Source organism: Carcharhinus amblyrhynchos, unplaced genomic scaffold, assembly GCF_965287045.1.
Source record: "Carcharhinus amblyrhynchos unplaced genomic scaffold, sCarAmb.v2.hapA chromosome_186, whole genome shotgun sequence".
Lineage (NCBI taxonomy): Eukaryota > Metazoa > Chordata > Chondrichthyes > Carcharhiniformes > Carcharhinidae > Carcharhinus > Carcharhinus amblyrhynchos.
In genome coordinates, this window is record NW_027649926.1 from 92,501 (window position 1) to 112,924 (window position 20,424).

The 20,424-nt window shown below is 45.0% G+C and overlaps 1 protein-coding gene across 1 annotated transcript in view; it reads left to right on the plus strand.

Moving 5' to 3' along the window:
• The window catches only part of LOC145338815 (uncharacterized), a 61,087-nt gene extending 42,904 nt beyond the window's left edge, over nt 1-18,183 (plus strand). The window contains exons 8-11 of the mRNA XM_080183226.1: nt 2,075-2,248; nt 9,230-9,380; nt 14,537-14,632; nt 16,436-18,183. Coding sequence (XP_080039352.1) covers nt 2,075-2,248; nt 9,230-9,380; nt 14,537-14,632; nt 16,436-16,528 — 514 coding nt within the window. The 3' untranslated portion in view covers nt 16,529-18,183. The remainder of the gene's footprint in view (nt 1-2,074; nt 2,249-9,229; nt 9,381-14,536; nt 14,633-16,435) is intronic.
• Nucleotides 18,184-20,424: the final 2,241 nt, after the last annotated feature.

The window sequence follows — 20,424 nt, forward strand, 5'->3', positions numbered from 1 at the left end:
AAAGGCTGTGATAAATCTAGTCAGGAAGAAAAGGAAGGTATACAAAAGGTTCAGAGAGCCAGGAGATGTTAAGGATCTAGAGGAGTATACAGGTTGTAGGAACAAGCTTAAAAAGGAAATTAGGAGAGCCAGAAGGGGTCATGAGAAGGCCTTTGCAGGCAAGATTAAGGAGAAGCCCAAGGCGTTCTCCAAATATGCAAAGGTAAAAGGATGAGAAGTGAAGGGATAGGACCTATAAAAGGTGAAGGGGGAAAAGTCTGTGTGGAACCGGAAGAAATGTATTCACCCCTGCCATTATGTAAATGGCAGGGGTGCTTAATGAGTACTTTGCCTTGGTATTCACGGTGGAAAGTGATCTGGGAGGTTGTACTGCAGATTTGCGGCAGACTGAAAAGATTGAGTATGTGGATGTTGTGTTGGAACTTTTAAATTCTATCAAGATAGACAAGTCGCCAGGACCAGATGGGATGTACCCCAGGTTACTGTGGAAGGCGAGGGAAGAGATTACAGAGCCCCTGGCGATGATCTTTGCGTCGTCGATGGAGACGGGAGGATTGTGGATGTGGTTCCTATTTTCAAGAAAGGGAACAGGGATAGCCTGGGAAATTACCAACCGGTGAGTCTGACCTCAGTGGTTGCTAAGTTGATGGAGAGGATACTGAGGGACAGGATTTATGAACATTTAGAGAAGTTTAGTATGATCAGAAATAGTCAGCACGACTTTGTCAAGAGCAGGTCGTGCCTTACGAGCCTAGTTGAGTTCTTTGAAAATGTGACTGAACACAGTGACGAAGGAAGAGCGGTGGATATGGTTTACATGGACTTCAGCAAGGTGTTTGATAAGGTCCCCCATGCAAGACTTCTTGAAATGGTGAGAGGGCATGGGATCCAGGGGGCTGTTGCCTTGTGGATCCAGAACTGGCTTGCCTGCAGAAGGCAGAGTGGTTGTGGATGGGTCTTTTTCTGATTGGAGGTTGGTCACCAGTGGAGTGCCCCCAGGGATCTGTTTGTCATTTTCATAAATGACCTGGATGAGGAAGTGGAGGGATGGGTTAGTAAGTTTGCCGACGACACGAAGGTTGGTGGTGTTAGTGGATAGTCTGGAGGGATGTCAGAAGTTGCAGCGAGACATAGATAGGATGCAAGACTGGGCGGAGAAGTGGCAGATGGACTTCAATGCGGATGAATGTGTAGTGGTCCATTTTGGCAGGTCCAATGGGATGAAGTATAATATCAAGGGTAGGACTGTTAGCAGTGTTGAGGAACAGAAGGATCTTGGGGTCCGGGTCCACAGGACTCTTAAATCGGCCTCGCAGGTGGAGGATATGGTCAAGAAGGTGTATGGTGTGCTAGTCTTCATTAATCGAGGGATTGAGTTTAGGAGTCGGGAGATAATGCTGCAACTTTATAAGACCCTTGTCAGATCCCACTTGGAGTGCTGTGCGCAGTTCTGGTTGCCTCACTACAAGAAGGATGTGGAAGCTATTGAGAGGGTGCAGAGGAGATTTACAAGGATGTTGCCTGGATTGGGAGGCATGCCTTATGAAGATAAGTTGAGGGAGCTAGGTCTCTTCTCCCTGGAGAGACGAAGGTTGAGAGGTGACCTGATAGAGGTTTATAAGATGTGGAGAGGTATAGATAGGATGGATTCACAGAGGCTATTTCCCAGGGCTGAAATGGTCGTTACGACAGGACACAGGTTTAAGGTGCTGGGAAGCAAGTACAGAGGAGATGTCAGGGGTAAGTTTTTCACTCAGAGGGTGGTGAGTGAGTGGAATCGGCTGCCGTCGGTGGTGGTAGAGGCAAACTCACTGGGGTCTTTTAAGAGACTTCTGGATGAGTACATGGGATTTAATGGGATTGAGAGTTACAGATAGGCCTGGTAGGTAGGGATATGATTGGCACAACTTGTGGGCCAAAGGGCCTGTTTGTGCTGTAGCGTTATATGTTCTATGATGTCACTTCACCAAGTAGCAGTTAGAGCCTGAATGTATCGGGTGTCACCGTGGACTGTACATCATTTAAAACTCTCTGCCTTGGTCCTTTATAAGTTCTGTTAATTTCTCCTTTTCAGCTATGTCAGGGGAAAGGAACGTCCGATTCCTGGAGCAGCAGCTGAGACTGAGATGTCCAGGAGAGTTCTCAGTAGCACAGAGGAAGAACGAGGCACAGTGCTGGACTTGGAAAAAGCATTACAATATTTGGACAAGATTGAACATTGTATAACACAGGATCCCGAATTCAAACAGTAGGTGTATGGCATGCTGATTGTTTTTAGGGATTTGACATTTTTGACTGGCTTTTGGCTCTGAGGGCAGTCACTCAAATGAGGAAATATCCCAAATCACCAGACCCGCTTCGGTGGAAAGTAGCCCAGATTGCAGGATTTTAGGGGCGATGTGGGATGAAGCTGGGGAGACGATGGCCTGGTAAGATTACCGCTAGAATATTAATCCAGAAACTCAGCTCATGTTCTGGGGGCCCGGGTTCAAATCCCACCACAGCAGATGTTGGAATTTAGATTCAGTAAAATAAACATCTGGAACTAAGAATCTAACGATGACCATGAAACCATTGTCGATTGTAGTAAAAACCCATCTGGTTCATTAATGTCCTTTAGGGAAGGAAATCAGCCATCCTTACCCAGTCTGGCCTACATGTGACTCCAGAGCCACAGCAATGTGGTTGATTCTAGCTGCCCTCTGAACAAGGGCAACTAGAGATAGGCAATAAATGCTGGCCAGCCAGTGACATCCATGCCCCATTAATGAATTTAAAAAAGCCCACTGACCCTGGAGGCGGCCTTGTTCTAGAGGTGGGTGTGTGCCACGTTGGAAGGCCTGTCTCGGTCCTCTGGAACTTCTCATAACCTCTTATTATTCTCACTTATTTTAGAAGCTGTTTAGTCCTCCGGTCGTCACCTCTCACATGCCCTCATCCGCAAACAATTTTTCTGTGATCCCTCCATGTCAACTCTATAGTCACTTGGCCAGTACCTTCTATGGTAAGTCCTCAGGAACCACATGGAGAGAAAATAAAATAAACTTCTACAAGTCTATGCAGACACACTAATCAAAAAAACTCCCATTCATGAAAGCATCAAAGCTTCTAAGTCTCCTCAAGTGGTTAATTTGTTATAAGAACAAACAAACTTGTCCCCTGGGCCAGATGGGATACATCCTAGGATACTTTGAGAGGCAAGGGATGAGATTGCGGAGCTTTTAGCTTTGATCTTTCGTTCCTCACTATCTATGGGGATTGTGCCAGAGGACTAGAGAATGGTGAATGTTGTTCCTCTCTTCAAGAAAGGAAATAGGAATGACCCTGGTAATTATAGGCCAGTCTTACTTTGGTGGTCAGTAAGTTAATGGAAAGGGTTCTAAGAGATAGGATTTATGACCATTTGGAAAGATGCAGTTTAATCCGGGATAGTCAGCACAGTTTCGTGAGGGATAAGTCCTGCCTCACAAATTTGATTGAATTCTTTGAGGAGGTAACTAAGTGTGTAGACAAAGGTAGAGCAGTTGATGTCGTATACATGGATTTTAGTAAGGCGTTTGGTAAGCTTCCCCATGGTAGGCTCATGAAGAAAGTAAGGTGTAGGATAGAAGGAAATTTGGCCAATTGGCTAAGTAACAGGCTGTCTCATAGAAGACAGAGGGTGGCGACGGATGGAAAATTTTCAGACTGGAGGCCAGTTACCAGCAGTGTACCACAGGGATCAGTGCTGGGTCCTCTGCTATTTGTGATTTTTATCAATGACTTGGAAGAAGGGGCTGAAGGATGGGTTTGTAAATTTCCTGATGACACCAAGATGAGGTGGAGGGCTGTTGTAGGCTGCAAAGAGACATTGATAGGATGCAGAGCTGGGCAGAGAAGTGGCAGATGGAGTTTAACCCTGATAAGTGCAAGGTGATTCATTTTGGTAGGACAAACTTGAGTGTGGATTACAGGATCAACGGCAGGGTTCTGAGGAATGTGGAGGAACAGAGAGATCTTGGGATTCATATCCACAGATCTCTGAAGGTTGCCACTCAAGAGGATAGAGCCATGAAGAAGGCTTTTAGTGTGTCAGTATTTATTAACAGGGGGTTTGAGTTTAAGAGCCGTGGGGTTATGCTGCAACTGTACAGGACCTTGGTGAGACCACATTTGGAATATTGTGTTCAGTTCTGGTCATCTCACTATAAGAAGGATGTGGAAGCATTGGAGAGAGTGCAGAGGAGATTTACCAGGATGCTGCCCGGCTTGGAGGGTAGGTCTTATGAAGAAACATTGAGGGAGCTGGGACTTTTCCCTTTAGAGCGGAGGAGGTTGAGAAATGACTTAATAGAGGTTTAGAAGATGATGAGGGGATAGATATAGTGGACGTTCAGAGACTATTTCCTCGGGTAGACGTAGCTGTTACTAGGGGGCATAACTATAAGGTTCATGGTGGGAGATATAAGAGGGATGTCCAAGGTAGGTTCTTTACTCAGAGAGTGGTTGGGGTGTGGAATGGACTGCCTGCTGTGAGAGTGGAGTTGGACACTTTAGGAATTTTCAAGCGGTTATTGGATAGGCACATGGAGCACACCAGAATGATAGAGAGCGGGATAGCTTAATCTTGGATTTGGACATAGCTTGGCACAAAATCGAGGGCCAAAGGGCCTGTACTGTTCTATGTTCTATGTAAACTTCTGTTCATATTTTAATCCTTTAATAGCCTCATATAGCTATCAATCAATGACCTTAGAATCCCTGCTGTAGTTTTTGAAACCCAACCAAGAATTCATAACGGATACCATTAGGGAAATGTTAACAATGTTGAAATTGCTCCACAGATATCAATCAAAGCAATCTAGCAGAGTTTTTTTTTACAAACTATAGCCAACACCTGTAGCAATTTTTAATACCGTTTGAAGGGCATGGGATGGAGAAATCATTAGGTCATGACAATTAAACAGACCTTATCTGCCTTTCAACAGCATTTATATCTACTACATGACTTGTACACTACCGGTTAAGAGCCTTACAACATCCAACGTGGAGTCTGTGGCAGCATGGTGGCACAATGGTTAGCATTGCTGCCTCAGCACCAGGGACCCAGGTTCAATTCTTGAGTGAGGAGTTTGCACGTTCTCTGGTGTGCCTGTGTGGGCTTTCTCCAGGTGCTCTAGTGTGTGAGTCTGAAAGATGTGCTGGTTAGGTGCACTGGCCATGCTAAATTCTCCCTTAGTGTACCCAAGCAGGTGCTGGAGTGCGGTGACTAGGGGATTTTCACAGTAACTTCATTGCACTGTTAATGTAAGCCTACTTGTGACACTAATAGCTAAATTAATAAGTTCAAATGGGCTTGCTGCCTTTGGGTTTTCCTCGTGTGTGACTCACACTTGCTCCCTTTTCCCTTCCTACAAAAATAGGATCTATCAGAAGTAGGCAGGACTTTCGTATCCCTGTCCTGCCCCATCATTTTTAAAGATCCATCAACTTTGCTCCATTCAACATTGCTCCAAGCCTTTGTTTCTGATTCTTTTGACCTGAGATTATTTTGGCTCTAAGCACTCCCAAATGGTATGATCCTGCGTCTCATACCTTCATGTCACCTGTCTTTGAGTTTCAGGTAGCCTTCTGGTGAAGAGCAAGGGACAACCTGTCCATTAATTGCTTTCAATGTTGGACTGTTTGTATTAGTTCTCAGTGATCTATGAGCTTGGCTGAGTCTATACCATACTTTGTGTTAAGTTTAGAAACATAGAAACATTCAGCCCCTCGAGCCTGCCCCACCATTCATTTTGATCATGGTTGATCATCAAATTCAATATCCTGATCCACCTTTCCCTCACATCTCTTGATCCCTTTAGCCCCAAGAGCTATATCTAATTTCTTCTTGAAATCAGATGTTTTGGCTTCAACTACTTTCTGTGGGAGTGAATTCCACACATTTACCACCCTCTGGGTGAAGAAATTTCTCCTCACCTCAGTCCTACCCCTGATCAGGTTTACCCCAATCCTCAAACTATGACCCCTAGTCTGGACTCCCTCCACCATTGGGAACTTCCTTTCCGAATCTACCCAGTCTGACCCTGTCAGAATTGTATAACTTTCTACGTGATTCCCTCTCACTCTTCTAAACGCCAATGAATATTATTCTAACTCACTTAGTCTCTCCTCATGCACTAGACCTGCCATCCCAGGAATCAGCCTGGTAAACCTTCGCTGTACTTCCTCTATAGCAAGGACATCCTTCCTCAGATAAGGATACCAAAACTGCAATACCATGCACAATTGCAGTAAAACATCCCTATCCCTATACTCAAATCTTCTTGCTTTGAAGGCCAACGTACCATTTGCCTTCTTTACTGCCTGCTGTACCTGTGCACTTTCAGCGACTGATGCACAGGGGCACCAAAGTCTCCCTGAGTATTCACCTCTGTCAATTTACACCCGTTCAAGTAATAATCTGTCTTCCTATTAGTGCTACCAAAGTGGAAAACCTCACATTTATCCACATTATACTGCCATGCAAATACTCACTCACTCAGCCTGTTCAAATCACGCTGAAGCATCTCTGCATCCTCCTCATAGTTCACCCTTCCTCCCAACTTTGTTTCAATGGCAAATTTGGAGATAATACATTTAGTTTCCTCTTCCAAATCAATAATATATAATGTGAACAGTTGGGGTCCGAGCACAGATCCCTGCAGAACCTCACTAGTCACTGACTGTCCATCAGAAAAAGACTTATGCCAACTCTTTGCTTCCTATCTGCTAACCAGCTTTCTATCCATCTCAAGACATTACCTGCAATCCCACATGCTTTAACTTTACATAGTAATCTGTTATGTGAGACTTTGTCGAAAGCCTTCTGAAAGTCTAAATAAATCACATCCTTGATTAACTCTACTAGTTACATCCTTAAAGAATTCTAATACATTCATCAAGCATGATTTCCCTTTTGTAAATCCATTCTAATTTTGTCTGATTATACCACTGCCTTCCAAATGCTGAGCTGTGAAATCCTTGACGCTAGCAATTTCCTCAGTACAGACGACATTAGGCTCACTGGTCTATAGTTCCCCAGTTTCTCTCTACCTCCCTGTTTGAATAGCAGGCTCACATTAGCTACCCTCCAATCTGTAGGAGGCAGCCCAGAGTCCAAAGAATTTTGGAAAATATCTACCAATGAATCTACTATTTCCAAGGCCACTTCCTTAAGTGGGGGCGTTTAAGAGATCCGTGGATAGGTTTATGGATGGAAAGGGATTGGTTTAGGTTAGAGGGCCATTGTTTTTTAACTGGTCGGCGCAACATCGTGGGCCGAAGGGCCTGTTCTGCGCTGTAATGTTCTATGTTCTATGTTCTACTAATGCTGATTTCCTCCAGTTTCTCATGAAAACAAGTTTCTCTCAGCACGTCTGGTACATTATTCATGTCTTTCTCTGTGAAGATTGAAGCAAAGAACAAATTTAATTCCTCGGCCATTTCTTTATTCCCTGTTACGTATGCTCCCGTTTCTGTCTGTAAGGCACTACATTAGTTTGTGTCAGTCTTTTTCTCTTTACATATCTATGGAAACTTTTACAGTGAGTTTTTAAGTTCCCTGTTAGCTTATTTCATACTCAATTTTTCCCGTCTTAATCAATCCCTTGGTCCTCCTTTACTGGATTTTAAAGCTTCTAATCCTCAGACCTATTGCTTTTCCTTGCCATTTTGTATGCTTCTTCCTTGAATCAGATAGTATCTCTAATTTCCCTTTTAAGCCACAGTTTGGCCACAATTCCCTTACCACTCTTCCGCCAAACAGGAATAAACAATTTCTGGAGTTCACCTATTTGTTCTTTCAATGCCTGCCTTTGGGCCACTGTCTTTCCTTTCCCAGTCCATCATGGCCAATTCATGCCTCATAACATCATGGTTCCCTTTATTGAGATTCAGGATCCTGGTCTCAAAATCAACTACATCATTATCCACCTTGACAAAGAATTCAATCATATTATGGTCACTCATCCTCAAGGGTTCTCTCACAACTAGACAGCCAACTAATCCTTTTTCATTGCCCAACACACAGTCCAAAATGGCCAATCCTTTGTTGATTCCTCAACGTACTGCTCCAGAAAACCATCCCGTATGCACTCCAGAAATTCTTTCTCTATTGTACTGTGACTAATTTGATTCTCCCAATCTGTATGCAGATTAAAATCACCCATAATCACAGATGTTCCTTTAACACTCGCATCTCTGATTTCCTGTCTAATGCTTTTCCCAACATTACCTCTACAGTTTGGTATACCACCCCCATCAAAGGTTTGCAGCTCCTTGTTGTTTCTTAATTCGATCCATACAGATTCCACATCATTTATGCTAATATCTTTCTTCAATATCGTATGAAGTTTGATTCATAAAACATGAACAAACAAGTAAGAAACAATGATATGAAACCGTGCATTTACATTTAAATATTATTATCTTTTCTCCAACTCCTTGAGATTACAACATATAAGTACAAAACTATATAAACAGCTTATAACAATAAACTAAATCTTTTCATTCATATTCTTAGAATCCCTACAATGTAGAAAGAGGCTATTCAGCTCACTGAGTCTGTACCGACTCTCCAAAAGAGCATCTTGCCGAGTTCCACCCTCCCATCTTATCCTCATTTATCATGGCTAATCCACCTAACCTACACACCTTTGGACACTGTTTAGCACCTGGTTTGGAAACCGGAGGACCCAGAGGAAACTCACGCAGACACGAGGAGAACAGTCTCCCAAGACTGGAATGAAACTCAGGTTCCTGGTGCTGTGGCAGCAGTGCTAACCACTCTGCCATCCTATAAATTTACTACAATTTCTTAGCACTGTTATTTATATTTCTCTCAGGAATTTGAAGCTTCTTAGTATTTTCAAACTGATCCTTTAGCAGATTCTCTCTGTCTAAGAAAAAGGATCTTTCACTCATACACAGAATGAACCAATCACTCAGCTCTGTCTCAGTCTGAATATTTCCAGTTTTAAAGAATGGAACTTGTAAAATTGCGTCAAATTAAGATTCATACAAAAAGTAGAATTGCTTCTTTAATATGACGGAACATAAACAGAACTGGAATTAAATCAAAATGAAATAAGTAAACCTGGTGTTTATCTGATGTTCTTGGCTGTGAATCTCACTCACTGCATCATATCCAAACGCAGCATCAGTGGCACAGTCAGTTGGAGGTCTCATGGTTTCTCTGTTTGTGTTGCAGGGTGTTCGGACCCCTCCTGAAAAGCGCCAACCCCCTGCACATTCTGCAGTGCTTGTCGAATGCCATCTTCAGCAAGAGAATTACTACAGAAGCTGGGAAAGTTGCCCCAATCTTTCTTTTCTTCCACCTTGCAAAGCTGTTTCTGCCAACAGTGAGTACTCTGATAACTCAATCAATAACGCAGAAATCAAACAATACTGGTGACTAATGGGTGCTCACTGCACTCTGGCTAATGACTGGGTGCTGTATCTGGGCAAGGAGACCTCCTGCTGATTACTACCTACTATCCCCGCTCAGCTGATGAATCAGTAATCCTCCATGTTGAACACCACTTGAAGGAAGCACTTAGGGTGGCAAAGGTGCAGAATGTGCTCTGGGTGGGGGACTTTAGTGTCTATCACCAAGAGTGGCTCTTTAGTACCATCACAAACTGAGGTGGCCAGGTCCTAAAGCACATCACTGCTAGACTGGACTGCAGCAGCTGGTAAAGAAACCAATGAGAGGGTGGCAGTGTGGCACAGTGGTTAGCACTGCTGCCTCAAGGCACCAGGGACCTGGGTTCAATTCCGGCCTCAGGTCACTGTCTGTGTGGAGTTTGCACATTCTCCCTGTGTCTGCATGGGTTTCCTCCCACAGTCCAAAGATGTGCAAATTTGTTTGATTATTCATGCTAAATTGACCCTAATATCAGGGGGATTAGCGGGGTAAATATGTGGGGTTATGGGGATAGGACCTGGGTGGGATTGTGGTCAGTGCAGGCTCGATGAACCGAATGGCCTCCTTCTGCACTGTCGGGATTCTATGAAAAACCTACTTGATTTCATCCTTACCAACCTGCCTGCCGCATAGACACCTCTCCGTGACAGTTTCAGTAGGAGTGACCACCACCATCCTTTAAGAGATAACATCCCATCTTCACATTGTGTTGAGTGGCACCACCACTTTGCTAAAAGGACAGACTTTAAACAGGTTTAGCAGCTCAAGACTGGGCATCCATGAAGTGCTGTGGGCCATCAGCAACAGCAGAATTGTACTCAGCCCCAATCTGTAACCTCATGGCCAGGCATATCCCCCTCTCTACCATGATCACCAAGCCAGGGGATAAACCCTGATTCAATGTAGAGTGCGGGAGAGCATGCCAGGAGCAACATGAGGCATACCTAAAAATGAGGTGTCAGTTTGGTGAAGCTGCAAAACAGGATTACTTGTGTGGCAAACAGCGAGTAATAGACAGAGCTAAACGATTTCACAGATCAGATCTAAGCTCTGCAATCCTACCACATCCAGCCTTGAATGGTGCTAGACATTAAACAACTCACTGGAGGAGGTCCCCATACTACCTGAAGGATGTGGAAGCTTTGGAGAGAGTGCAAAGAAGGTTCACTAGGATGTTGCCTGGTCTCGAGGGCATTGATTATCAGGAGAGGTTGAATAAACTAGGATTATTTTCACTGGAAAAATGGGGGCTGAGGGGAGATGTGATAGAGGTCTAAAAAGTTCTGAGAGGCACAGACAGGGTGGAGAGTCAGGATTTTTCCCAGGGTGAAAATGTCAATTACAAGCAGGCACAGGCTCAAAGTGAGAGGGGGAAAGTTTAAGGGAGATGTGCTGAGGAAATTTTTCACCCAGAGAGTGGTGGGTGCCTGGAACGCGCTGCCAGAAGAGGTGGTGGAAGCAGGAACATTAGCAACATTTAAGAGGCATCTGAGTGGACACATGAATAGGGAGGGAATAGAGGGATACGGTCCGAGTAAGGGCAGAGGGTTTTCTTTTAGGGCATCATGTTAGCAAGGGCTTGGAGGACCTTTCCTGTGCTGTAATTTTCTTTGCACAAATATTCCCATCTTCCATAATAGAGGAGCCCAGCACATCAGTGCAAAAGACAAGGGCTGAAGCATTTGCAATGATCTTCAGCCAGAAGTGCTGAGTGGATGATAGGAGGTCCCAGAATCATTGATGTAGCCTTCAGCCAAATTGAATCTCTCCACGAGATATGAAGAAACAGTTGAAGGCACTGGGTACTGCAAAGGCAATGGGCCCGGATAACATTCCAGCAATGGTCCTGAGCACTTGTGCTCCAGAACATGCCACTCCCCTAGCCAAACTGTTCCAGAACTGGCATCTACCCAGCAATATAGACAATTGCCCAGGTATGTCCTGTACACAAGAAACAGAACAAATCCAACCCAGCCAATTACCACCCAATCAGTCTACACTCGATCATCAGTAAAGTGATGGAAGGGGTCACCGACAGCGCTATCAATCATAGAACCATAGAACCCTACAGTGCAGAAAGAGGCCCTTCGGCCCATCGAGTCTGCACCGAACACAATCCCACCCAGGCTCTACCCCCATATCCCTACATATTATACCCACTAATCCCTCTGACCTACGCATCCCTGGATACTAAGGGACAATTTCTTAGAACAAAGAACAAAACAGCCCAGGAAACAGGCCCTTCGGCCCAATGAGCCCGCGCTGCCATCTTAACATTATGAGTTCCCCCTCCACCCATGACCTTTGTCTATGCTTATGGCATTCCACATTGAGGGAAGACTAATTTAGGGACAATTTGTTACACCAATCAGCCTAATTGCACATCTTTGGGGTGTGGGAGGAAACCGGAGCACCCGGAGAAAACCACGCAAGCACGGGGAGAATGCGCAAACTCCTGCAGACACTGGCCCAAATCCATGTATCTGCACAGCAAACAGTGATAGTCACTGAGCTGTCGTGTTGTCATGACACGTTAGCACGGCCAGTCAACCTAACCCGCACATCTTTGGACTGTGGGAGAAAACCGGAGCACCCGGAGGAAACCCACCTCAAGCAGCACCTGCTCAGCAATAACCTGCACAGTGACACCAGTTTGGGTTTCACCAGGGTCACTGAGCTCCTAGCTCATTACAGCCTTCGCTAAAACATGGACAAAGGAGCTGAATTCTAGAGGTGAGGGATAGTGACTGCCCTTGGCATCAAGGCAGCATTTGACTAAGTGTGGCATCAAGAAGCCCTCGTGACACTGGAGTCAGTGGGAATTAAGGGGATAACTCTCTGCTGGTTGAAGTCATACCCGGCAGAAAGGCAGATGGTTATGATAAGAACATAAGAACATAAGAAATAGGAGCAGGAGTAGGCCATCTGGCCCTTCGAGCCTGCCCCGCCATTCAATAAGATCATGGCTGATCTGTCGTGGCTCAGTTCCACTTTCCCGCCCTCTCCCCATAACCCTTAATCCCCTCTCTTATCAAAAACCCATCAACCCGCTTCTTAAAAATATTTAGCGAGGCAGCCTCCACCACTTCAACGGGCAGAGAATTCCAGAGATTCACCACCCTTTGAGTGAAGAAGTTCCTCCTCAACTCCGTTCTGAACTGCCCCCCCTTTATCTTGAGGCTGTGCCCCCTAGTCCTACTGTCTTTTTTGAGCGGGAAGAGTCTTTCCACCTCTATCCTATCCATCCCATTCATCATCTTATACGTCTCAGTGAGATCTCCCCTCATTCTTCTAAACTCTAACGAGTACAAGCCTAGTTTATTCAGCCTCTCCTCATAGCTCAACCCCCTCAACTCCGGTATCAGCCTAGTAAACCTCCTCTGCACTCCCTCCAAGGCCAAAATATCCTTGCGCAGGTGCGGCGCCCAAAACTGCACACAGTACTCCAGCTGCGGCCTCACCAATGCCCTATACAGCTGCAGCAAGACCTCCCTACTTTTATATTCAATCCCCCTCGCTATGAAGGCCAGCATCCCATTCGCCTTCCTGACCACCTGCTGCACCTGCAGGCTGGGTTTTTGCGACTCATGCACAAGGACCCCGAGGTCCCTCTGCACCGTCGCCTGCTGCAGTTTTTCGCCACGTAAGTAATAGTCCTTCCTACCATTCTTCCTACCAAAGTGGACCACCTCACACTTGCCAACATTAAATTCCATTTGCCATTTCCTGGCCCATTCACCCAGCCTATCTAGATCCTTCTGCAGACTCTCCACACCCTCCGCACAATTTGCCTTTCCCCCAAGCTTGGTGTCATCAGCAAATTTCGACACCCTACACTCGGTTCCCTCCTCCAGATCATCTATATAAATGGTAAATAGCTGAGGCCCCAGCACCGACCCCTGGGGCACCCCACTAGTCACCAACCGCCAATCCGAATAGCACCCATTGACCCCCACTCTCTGCCTCCTATTTGACAACCAATCCTCTATGATGGTTGGAGGTCAATCATCTCAGCTTCAGGACATCTCTGTAGGGGTCTCTCAGGGAAGTTTCTGAGGCTCAACCATCTTCAGCTGCTTCATCAATGACCTTCCTTCATCATAAGATCAGAAATGGAGATATTTGCTGATGACTGCACAGTGTTCAGCACCATTTGTGGATACTGAAGCAGTCTATATCCAAATGTGGCAAGACCTGTACAATGTCTAGGCTCACACCACACAGGTGCCCAAGCAATGACCATCTCTAACAGGAGAGTATCTAACCATCATTCCTTGACAATCAATGGCATTACTATCACTGAAACCCTCCCACTATAAACATCCTGGGGTTTATCATTGACCAGAAACTGAACTGGACCCAACCATACAAATATGAAGGTGGTGGCATGGTAGATGATAATCAGCAAGAGCTTTACTTGTCCATGAGACTTAATAGGTTCAAGATGTTGAGGACTCTCAGGGCAACTCCCTCCTGATTGTATACTGTCCCACCATCATTGCCAGATCTGTCCTATTGATGGGACAGGACAAACTCAGGGATGCTGATGATTGTTACTGGGACATATCCATCAGGTATGTTTCTGTGAGTATGACTATGTCAGGCTGGCTCTTGACCTGTCTCCCAATTTTGGCACAAGTCCCCAGATGCCTGGGAAGATGACTTTGCAGAGTTGACAGAGCTGATCTTGCCATTACTGTTTCTGGTGCTCAGGCCATCGCTGAGTGGTCTGTCTTGTTTCATTCCTTTGAGACTTTTTAGCAGTTTGATACAATTGAGTATCTTACTGAGCCAGTTTGGAGGATTTAGCTTTTAATTCCAGATTTTAGTAATTGAATTTAAGTTCTATCAGCTGATATGTTGGGATCTGAATCCATGTCCCTAGACCATTAGTCTGAGTCTCTTGATTACTAGCCTAGTGACATGACCATTAAGGCACTCCCTCCTTCTTTGACTGCAAAGCTGGAAGGGGAATTCCCTTTCTAACTTTGGTGAAGGCTGTTTCAGATTGTGTCAGGTCGTGATCTAAACTGAACTGGGAGCAGTCATATACAGCAGTAATGAAGGAACCGCTTTATTTCTGTTTTGAAGATCTTGGAATCAGAATCCTTTGCGATTTTTAAAAAATGGGTGGAAGAATTTATTCTGCGAATTGTGCTGCCCCGGATTTCCCAGTTTGGTGGCTGGGTGAGTAACTGTGTCCAGGCATTGGCTAGAATTGAACTGTGATCCACGTGTGCAGAGGTGTATCTCTGTTACAGGTACACTTAACCTCTCCATCTCCTGAAGGTGCCACTTATTTCTGAACTAAAATTCCACATACACTGACTGTTATTGGAGTATAGTTTCATATACACTGACTCTTGTTGGGGTACAGTTCCATATATACTGACTGTTACTGGGGTACAGTTCCATATACACTGACTCCTGTTGGGGTACAGTTCCATATACACTGACTGTTATTGGGGTACAGTTCCATATACACTGACTCCTATTGGGGTACAGTTCCATATACACTGACTGTTATTGGGGTACAGTTCCATATACACTGACTCCTATTGGGGTACAGTTCCATATACACTGGCTCCTGTTGGGGTACAGTTCCATATACACTGACTGTTATTGGGTTACAGTTCCATATACACTGACTGTTACTGGGGTACAGTTCCATATACACTGACTCCTGTTGGAGTACAGATCCATACACACTGACTCCTGTTGGGGTACAGTTCCATATACACTGACTGTTATTGGGTTACAGTTCCATATATACTGACTGTTACTGGGGTACAGTTCCATATACACTGACTCCTGTTGGGGTACAGTTCCATATACACTGACTCCTGTTGGGGTACAGTTCCATATACACTGGCTCCTGTTGGGGTACAGTTCCATATACACTGGCTCCTGTTGGGGTGCAGTTCCATATATACTGACTGTTACTGGGGTACAGTTCATATACACTGACTCCTGTTGGAGTACAGATCCATACACACTGACTCCTGTTGGGGTACAGTTCCATATACACTGACTGTTATTGGGTTACAGTTCCATATATACTGACTGTTACTGGGGTACAGTTCCATATACACTGATGTTACTGGGGTACAGTTCCATATACACTGACTCCTGTTGGGGTACAGTTCCATATACACTGACTGTTACTGGGGTACAGTTCCATATACACTGATGTTACTGGGGTACAGTTCCATATACACTGACTCCTATTGGGGTACAGTTCCATATACACTGGCTCCTGTTGGGGTGCAGTTCCATATATACTGACTGTTGCTGGGGTACAGTTCCATATACACTGATGTTACTGGGGTACAGTTCCATATATACTGACTCCTGTTGGAGTACAGATCCATATATACTGACTGTTACTGGGGTACAGTTCCATATACACTGACTCCTGTTGGGGTACAGTTCCATATACACTGGCTCCTGTTGGGGTACAGTTCCATATACACTGACTCCTGTTGGGGTACAGTTCCATATACACTGGCTCCTGTTGGGGTACAGTTCCATATATACTGACTGTTACTGGGGTACAGTTCCATATACACTGACTCCTGTTGAGGTACAGTCCCATATACACTGATTCTGCATAATCTCATTGAATTGAGAAGGACTGGAATTACAAACTGGCTAAAAAATATTGATGGGGACAGTGTAGAGGGAGCTTTACTCTGTATCTGACCCTATGCTGTACCTGTCCTGGGAGTGTTTGATGCAGGGGACAGTGTAGAGGGAGCTTTACTCTGTATCTAACCCCGTGCTGTACCTGTCCTGGGAGTGTTTGATGGGGACAGTGTAGAGGGAGCTTTACTCTGTATCTAACCCCGTGCTGTACCTGTCCTGGGAGTGTTTGATGGGGACAGTGTAGAGGGAGCTTTACTCTGTATCTAACCCCGTGCTGTACCTGTCCTGGGGGTGTTTGATGCTGAATTGGGAATCCCTGTTTGTGATTGTGTCTTTTCTTTACAGGGGTCGGTGCTATGTGCTGTTGGTGCTCTCCTAGCAAGTGGTCTGATAATTGGTCTGACGATGCTGCTGATGACTCCAAAATCCAATAAATAAACAGGATTCATGAATGTCGAGGACAATTCATGACGTCCATATCCAACATATCTGAGCTCGGAAACCACTTTTAAGCAAATCTTTGTGAAGTCAGAAAGCAGAAAGGATTTTTTATGGCCTTTAATACTTTGTGCTATCAATGAGCAATCTATTCCTAGGAAACTATTCAGCTGCAATCTTTTTACAAAGCTTAAGTTAGAATACTCTGGCAAAGACAATGAACTGTCTTGTACCAATCACAGTCCTCTACTGTCCAGAAAATGTCAAACAAAACCAATGGGAGTGGACTAAATTGGGTGAAAATGGTGTAGAGGCAGAGGGCAATTAAGGTGTGATGGAAGGAGAGATAGCTGTGAGGCAGAGGGGGAGATTGAGATAGAGAGGGGGAATGAACTAGGTGGAGGTGTTTGCATTCTCAAGCTTGTTCTATCACTGAGTGAGAAACACCCCAACTCTGCCACCCAGGGATTAGGTGGAAATTAATCTTTTGTTTAAAAATATAGAATTTTGAACATTTTAGAGTTAGCTGGAAAACCGGCTCTAAGAACATGTTGTTCATTTTTTCCTTCTTGGGATTGCAGCAGTACTGACAAGGCTGGTATTGAATGACCATTCTGTTACCCTATTTTAATTGAATTGAGTGGCTTGTGGTGTTTTTCAGAGGATTATTAAATTAACCACTAGGTGTGATCCAGTTTTATGTACAGGTTGAAGAAGGTTTCCTTCGCAAGGAGATGTTTGTGGAACAGTTTTATTTCTGACAACTTGACACCTTTCACAGTCTTTCAATGATACCAGCTTTTTCAGTTCCAATTTTGTTATTGAAACTGATTTTAAATTCTCAATCTGCCATGGTGGGATTCTGAACTTTGCTCTGGATTATTAGTTAGTAAAACTAATGCACCCTGCTATAGGTCCATTGTGACATTGCCTGCTAGTAACATTGTTCTTGCAGAATGTCCCACTGTTATGTGGGTCTTTGGTAGAGAAAGCTTGAAGTAGTGAGGTGAGAAATACTTGATGCTTTAGTGAGAACACTTAATGTGCCTAAATTTTGTGGCATTTTATTCCTGAAGGAAGTTGGACAACGAGAAAAGGTTTAGCTGCTGACCGGCTCTGAAGCATTGAATTAACGGAGGTGACCACAAGACAATATCTGGTAATTGTGGCATGTCCATCTACCTTCCCCTATACTTGCATCAACTCAAGAACTTATTTATTGGTTCATGGGATGCAACTATCACTGGGAAAGCCAGAATTTGTTGCCAGTCTCTGATTGCTTTTGAGGAGGTGATAGTGAGCTGCCTTCCTTCACAGCTGTACTTATCTGGTCTAGGACCCAGTTGTTAGCAAGGGAGTTGCAGCTATTTCACCCAGTGACAATGAAGAAATGGTGATATAGTTCCAGGTTAGGATGTGAGATTTGGAGGGCAGTCTGCAGGTGGTGCTGCTTCCCTGTTTTGCTTCCTATCAGCTGATCAAGAAGCACCTGTTGACTGTAGTTTCCGAGATTTTTATATTCTGGACTACAGCTTACAGACTAATGGAGATTGTGTAGAAAGGAGTGCTTTGGACAGAGATTGAGGAGAGATGTTTCAGAAAATGCTTTCATAATTTTTGTGTCAAAATAAATCGTGATGCTGATTTTGCAATGATTCCCGTTTCTATCAGTGATGCAACAGGATGGAATGAACATGAGTTTCCTGCAGTAGGTTACAGCAAACATTTAGTCTGATTGGCTCTTTTACTCTCTGACCTCTTCACTACCACAAATCATCTTTTCAAAGCACCCCCTGTTGCTTCCTCCACTCGCACCTGTGACAGTAGGACCAGGAACTCGTGGAGTTTGTGGTCACATAGATTAAGTAAGAAGTCTCTCAACACCAGGTTAAAGTCCAACAGGTTTATTTGGAATCATGAGCTTTCGGAGCACTGTTTTTTTCTTCAGGTGTTGTGAGACTTCTTACTGTGCCCACCCGAGTCCAATGCCGGCATCACCACATTATCACATAGATTGAGACCATCCATTTGTAGAATCATAGAAACCCTACAGTGCAGAAGGAGGACATTTGGCCCATTGAGTCTATACCGACAACATCTTCTTCCACTTCCCTGCTTCCCCTAGCCCTTTGGGGCAGTATCCCATAGCCCCCGTAAACTCAGGTCTTCCTCTCGATTCTACTCCACTTCCTTCCTCAGGCCTCACCTTTCACATCAATCCTATCTCCTGCTCTCTGCAACCTGATACTGCAACCAAACTGTTGATTGCTCAGTTTCCCTTTTTGGCTGCTAGTATTAATTATTCCTTAGGTACAATCCACCAACCCACCCCATGCTTCTAATCCACTTCCACCAACTCTGTTCTCAGAAAAACCCTCTCTTCACCTATTTGTACTTGCAAACTACAGTGCGTTTCTATCCTTCATTTCCAAAGCCAATCCATGTGTTATTTCCCAAATCTCTGCTAATCTGTCCAAAAACACTATTTTTGAGTCTAGGTTTCCACCCTTGCTACAGACCGAAGTAGCTCTTATCAAAGTCTTAAGTGATTATGTCAAGAATAAACTCACTCTTTTTGATCTGTCTGCACTGTTCTCCAACTGAATTGGACTACACTGCCCTTGTTCCTTTGATATTTAGCTATCTAATATCTGTGAATATTCCCTCTTGCCACTCCCACAAACCAGCGATTACTCCTATTTCTATCTACCTCAGCCCGTTGGTAACATCACCTGAAAACACACCATTGGTACGCTGTGTCCAACTCTATCTCACTACCACTTCTCCCAACCCATCAACACCTCTACATTGTCAAATTGCTCATCTGACAACCAGGACAAGAGCAGCATTAATGGTGAGAAAACAGAACGCATTAATCTGCACTTCTCGTCACCAACTCTAACCCTCTTCCTGACAGCTGTCTAAAGCTGAACCAGATAATTCATAACCTTCATGCCGTATTTGACCCCCAAGATAGGTTTCCAACCGTATATTCACATCGTCACTAAGACAACCTACTCATCTCTGTTAGTCCAACTTAGCTGTCTACCATAGTGCAGTCTAAGCCTCATTCCCCCGTTCGATCCTCATTCCCCCGTTCGATCCTCATTCCCCCATCCTACCCTCATTCCCCCATCCTAACCCCCTTCCCCCATCCTAACCCCCTTCCCCCATCCTACCCCTCATTCCCCCATCCTACCCCTCATTCCCCCATCCTACCCCTCATTCCCCCATCCTACCCCTCATTCCCCCATCCTACCCCTCATTCCCCCATCCTACCCCTCATTCCCCCATCCTACCCCTCATTCCCCCATCCTACCCCTCATTCCCCCATCCTACCCCTCATTCCCCCATCCTACCCCTCATTCCCCCATCCTACCCCTCATTCCCCCATCCTACCCCTCATTCCCCCATCCTACCCCTCATTCCCCCATCCTACCCCCCTCATTCCCCCATCCTACCCCTCATTCCCCCATCCTACCCCTCATTCCCCCATCCTACCCCTCATTCCCCCATCCTACCCCTCATTCCCCCATCCTACCCCTCATTCCCCCATCCTACCCCTCATTCCCCCATCCTACCCCTCATTCCCCCATCCTATCCCTCATTCCCCCATCCTACCCCTCATTCCCCCATCCTACCCCTCATTCCCCCATCCTACCCCTCATTCCCCCATCCTACCCCTCATTCCCCCATCCTACCCCTCATTCCCCCATCCTACCCTCATTTTTCATGCTATCCTCGTGTCTCTGCAAGTTTATTTCCCTCAAGTGTCCACCTATTTTTTTGAATCAAAGCAACAAATGCTGTAAATAAATGGCCTTTGGAAATCACCAGTCATTCCCACTTCACCTCTACCACCCTCATAGGCAGAGAGTTCTAGGTCAGTCCTGTTC